Source organism: Silene latifolia, chromosome 11 (genome assembly GCF_048544455.1).
Source record: "Silene latifolia isolate original U9 population chromosome 11, ASM4854445v1, whole genome shotgun sequence".
NCBI classification, from domain to species: domain Eukaryota; kingdom Viridiplantae; phylum Streptophyta; class Magnoliopsida; order Caryophyllales; family Caryophyllaceae; genus Silene; species Silene latifolia.
In genome coordinates, this window is record NC_133536.1 from 29,959,330 (window position 1) to 29,963,470 (window position 4,141).

A 4,141-nucleotide genomic window follows, 5' to 3' on the forward strand; every position below is an offset into this window, starting at 1 on the left:
AATGTATAAGCCGCTTTGAAATTTTCTTTTTTTCCTTTAATTTGTTGTTTTACATTTTTTCCATGTTTTTCATCCCGGTTACACATTCCCATATTATTTCACACATCAAAGCAATTTACTGGCCAAAATAAGACTTGCTACAAAGGTTTCTCCTTTTTAATTTTCAAGCAGTAATTTTTAAACCCGCATTAGTGCAAGTTTTGCAAAATTTTCAATGATTTTACTTGATTCTTGTAAAGCATCTTAACACGACTTATAAAAATGAAAGTATGAAACATACACACTTCTATTCTAATGATCTAAGTTTTGATTTACTTTTCACCTTCGAGTGGATGGTAAATATAGCGAAAACTCGTTTCCCAATAAGGTGTTGTGGCTGGTGATAAAGAGAACTCATTTTCCAATATGACATTATTAAAGTGGTGAAATAAGATTTACATCAAATGGTATCTCTTAAATTATCAAATGAGAACTTAAAAAAAAAAAAAAAAAAAAAAAAAAATCGGAATAAGGTATCAAATGAGTCGTTGTACATGGACCCAAATATACTTTTGAAGCTGAAGGGAATGCACAAAACTGAACAGAAATTTCACAACCATCTCAATAATTTCACCTGATTTCACAAAAACGCCATATTTCCTCAAGATTACATAGCCGAAAGCCTCGTACACATTGCCATGAAATGCTATTGCTTATAGGTTGTATACTTGTATAGGATCGTCTGACAATAGTCGTGCAAATCTTCAAGTTAAAAATAGAAAGGTGATGATGTCTAAACTAAATAAATAACCTATGATATACCACAGGCCCGCAGATTGGAACAATATAAAACCTAACCTAAAGTCTTCCAGGAGATATCCTCCTGCAGTATATTTTTGGGAAAATAAATACGTCAACTCGGAGAAAAAGTTACTTTTTATCTTCATTGTTATCAAGATGCCTCCAAGGATTGAGAGCTTCTCTCATAGCTTGAGCTTCAGGTGAGCTTTCCCATGCTCGTTTCTCGGACTCCAGAACAGTTACCTTGTCATCTGCATTTACATCACATCATCAGGCTTATCAAAGCTGCAAATAATGTGGCTTAAAATATTTCAGACAACATAGGGCAAATATGCAGGTGCAGTTCACAACTACCTTCATTTAGAAGAATAACCGTGATGTTGAGATGTTAGTAACAGATATGAACAATTTATTAAACAGTTCGAAAATGCACGAAGCAAATCACAAGATTGAATACAGACAGTAAAAAAATGAAGAAATTAATTGTAGCCCATGCTTTTTGCTCAAAAAGTTTCATTCTAAACAGTTCATGCCGACAAAATTACCATTATCTGAAATTCTAGTCAACACCCTGCCTAATGCCTCAAGGACTCCTACCTTGTAAGGGAGGTTGGATGTAATTATGACCAGAGGCAGAAAGCATACATGTCAAGAGTTTGACATCTAGGATCCCCTAAGAAAATCCAATTAAACTCCTTTATGGTACGACGCTTGTGTGTACAGGGAACCCTCCCAAGCAAAAAGCTCAACCAAAGAACTCAACCAGAATTTAAAACAAATTTGAAAAGAAAAACAAAATCGAGGTCCTATAATTAAGATTAGGCTAACTAAGTGGTCAGAAACTATCTAAGCTAATATAGTACAGTACGCCAGTATCCTAATAAGAAACCAACTTCAAGTTTGCTCCAGAAACATGTATTACTACTTTTAAGGTTTAATAACACAAGGCACACAACTACGTATAATTGACAGACGATATTATTGAGACTTGAAATTGTACTTGGGTGCCGTAAACAAACCCCAACACATAGTAACATAGTGATATTGGACAGGAAGAGCGATGATCCACAAGGAAATAGTCTTAGCTTAATAAAGGTCGGCACGAGGCAGCATCAAGGCTTGCCAGAGCATTTGAATGGAAATTTCATACCAAGTACGGAGAAAGCACGTTAAGAGTGATCATTTTGATTATTCACACCACTAAATTGCTGGAATATGGAACTTTGCTCGGACTTTTATTAGGATACTGGAGTAACAGTCCTGGTTATTAACCCAAACCTAACATTTGTCCAAGTGTCCTACCCCAACAACCAAGCCTGTAACAGTCCTGGTTATTGGCCCAAACCTAACATTTGTCTACAACTTGTGCACTAAATAAGCAAATACTTGTCAAGGTTACCATCGTACGATTCTAGTACATGGTAAGCATTGGACACACGGTCAAAGGAACTACACAAAAATTCACTGTAGAAAAAAATGACTAGAGAAGATCAGAAGCCTGGTTTAAAAAGGTTAGCACTCATCAGTGAACCCTGGCAGCCACCAAGCCAATGCCTAAATAAACTCTAGCCGTATGTATAATTACTTCTGAATGTTTTAAAACTAGACCTTGCATAATACAAGGCTTGCGGTAGTCCTGACCTTGTGTAGACAAGAATCCGGAACAGAACATAGTGTACATTTTTTCGATGGTTCTATTAGTGACCACACCAAGCCTAAAAGTAGAAGGCACAACGCCAGAAAACTAACAAAGGGTAAAAACAAACCACGCAATAACCTAACCAAGACTCATAAAATAAAGACTCAACCAAACACAACAAAAACCATATAGGCATTTACAGCACCAGAAAGAGAGCAACTACGACGTCGAAGATCTAAAGCTCCAAAATCAAGACGAACGTTCACAAAATCAAAATCAACTGAAGGGACTGAGGATATCTCAAACCAACTTCGACAAAGTAAGATATAATGAATTTACCAACTGACTAAAGGGACTGAGGATATCTCAAACCACATAAAAGAAATGTTTAATCTCCTATCAGACCGTCTCATGTTAATAGAGTATAACATGAGCCTACCCCTTTTACCTCTAAATAACTACCTATAAACCCAATAATTCACTAATTCAAAATTAACTACCTTTTTACAATATTCATTTGACATAATGACAAAAATTTATCATGAGATAGTCTCATACGAGACTAACGTAAATTCCGTAAAATAAATACAAATGAGATGGATGAAGAATGTTGCAACAAAATTCCAATTAATTTACGAGTTACACACAGAATATTGATAGAAATACAGAAAATGATACTACACGTATAAAAAAAAGGGTAAAATAGGGAGGGAGAGAGATGGAGAGTTCACACACAGAAACCAGTTTTAATCATGAACATCTCCATTGAAGCTCCAACAATGGCGGAACCCACCGCAATCTTCAAGTACCAATCCCAGAACTTCATCTAACCCTAAAAAATTCACCATAAATGAATCAACTTGTATGTATGATGTATCAGCATAACTAAAAATACATAAACCATATGAACTGAAACACAAACTCTTGCCTAAGACCGTCTGGCAACCAATTTAAATAAGGATAACAGGCAATGAGCGTTATGAGAGGTCTTAATTTAAGACGGAACTGAAATGAATCAACATCTGAAACCATTGTTACCTGGAATTTGAAAGCAATCAAAAATCGAGCTTCAGTAAAAATAAATACAGTAGATAAACTTGATCGTCGAATTGTTAGGTGCTAGATTGTGTACTTGTGTTGTATTCACATCAATTATTTTGATTTCTTGAATCCTATCGAAATGGCTCGCTGTAGAGGAGGCCACTCTAGCAGGTCAGGTCCGACCTGACCTTTAAAACCGCCTTATATTTGACCCGCTATAAAGTCTTACTTGATACACTTCTCTCCCTGACCGGTTTAAGATCGGTCCTCCGTTACTCACCTCTCAATCAATTCAAAATTTTTTATGAAGAAAATAGGTACCGAGTACATTTTACATTTTTATCTGCCCCGTCCAAATCCAAATTTAGGTAGAGTCAAAGTTATGCCTTAGCCTGGCCTGGCCAAATCTGAAACTCGACTGAGTCAAACTAAGCTTCAAACAATTCAGCTTGACCCGCCCGTCCCTCAAGCCGGTTCATAGTCAAGTACTCGGGTGTGTCAACCCTTATCTCTTCGTATCGACCTGAATACGGCTCGTAGCCACCTCTAACACTAGTGATATGGTAATTAGGACAGATCTCGTGCTAATGCACGGTATTTTAGATTGTGTTGTATATAGATTTTAGCAATTAAAGAAGCAATAATTATTGTGTGAGACGGTTTTACAATATGAGACGGTTC

At 36.3% G+C, this 4,141-nt stretch overlaps 1 protein-coding gene across 2 annotated transcripts; it reads right to left on the bottom strand.

Annotated features, from left to right (window-relative positions):
- Positions 1-515: 515 nt before the first annotated feature.
- LOC141611487 (uncharacterized) lies at positions 516-3,729 on the bottom strand. 2 transcript variants are annotated; one of them, XM_074430035.1, is made up of 3 exons: positions 3,458-3,729; positions 3,155-3,251; positions 516-1,031 (listed from the first exon to the last, which is right to left on the bottom strand). In XM_074430035.1, exons 2-3 carry the CDS (start codon positions 3,243-3,245, stop codon positions 910-912), a joined length of 213 nt encoding a protein of 70 aa, XP_074286136.1. In that variant the 5' UTR covers positions 3,246-3,251; positions 3,458-3,729; the 3' UTR covers positions 516-909. The 2 variants fall into 2 exon arrangements, with proteins under 2 accessions (XP_074286136.1, XP_074286138.1); XM_074430037.1 differs by lacking the exon at positions 3,458-3,729 and adding an exon at positions 3,348-3,432.
- Positions 3,730-4,141: the final 412 nt, after the last annotated feature.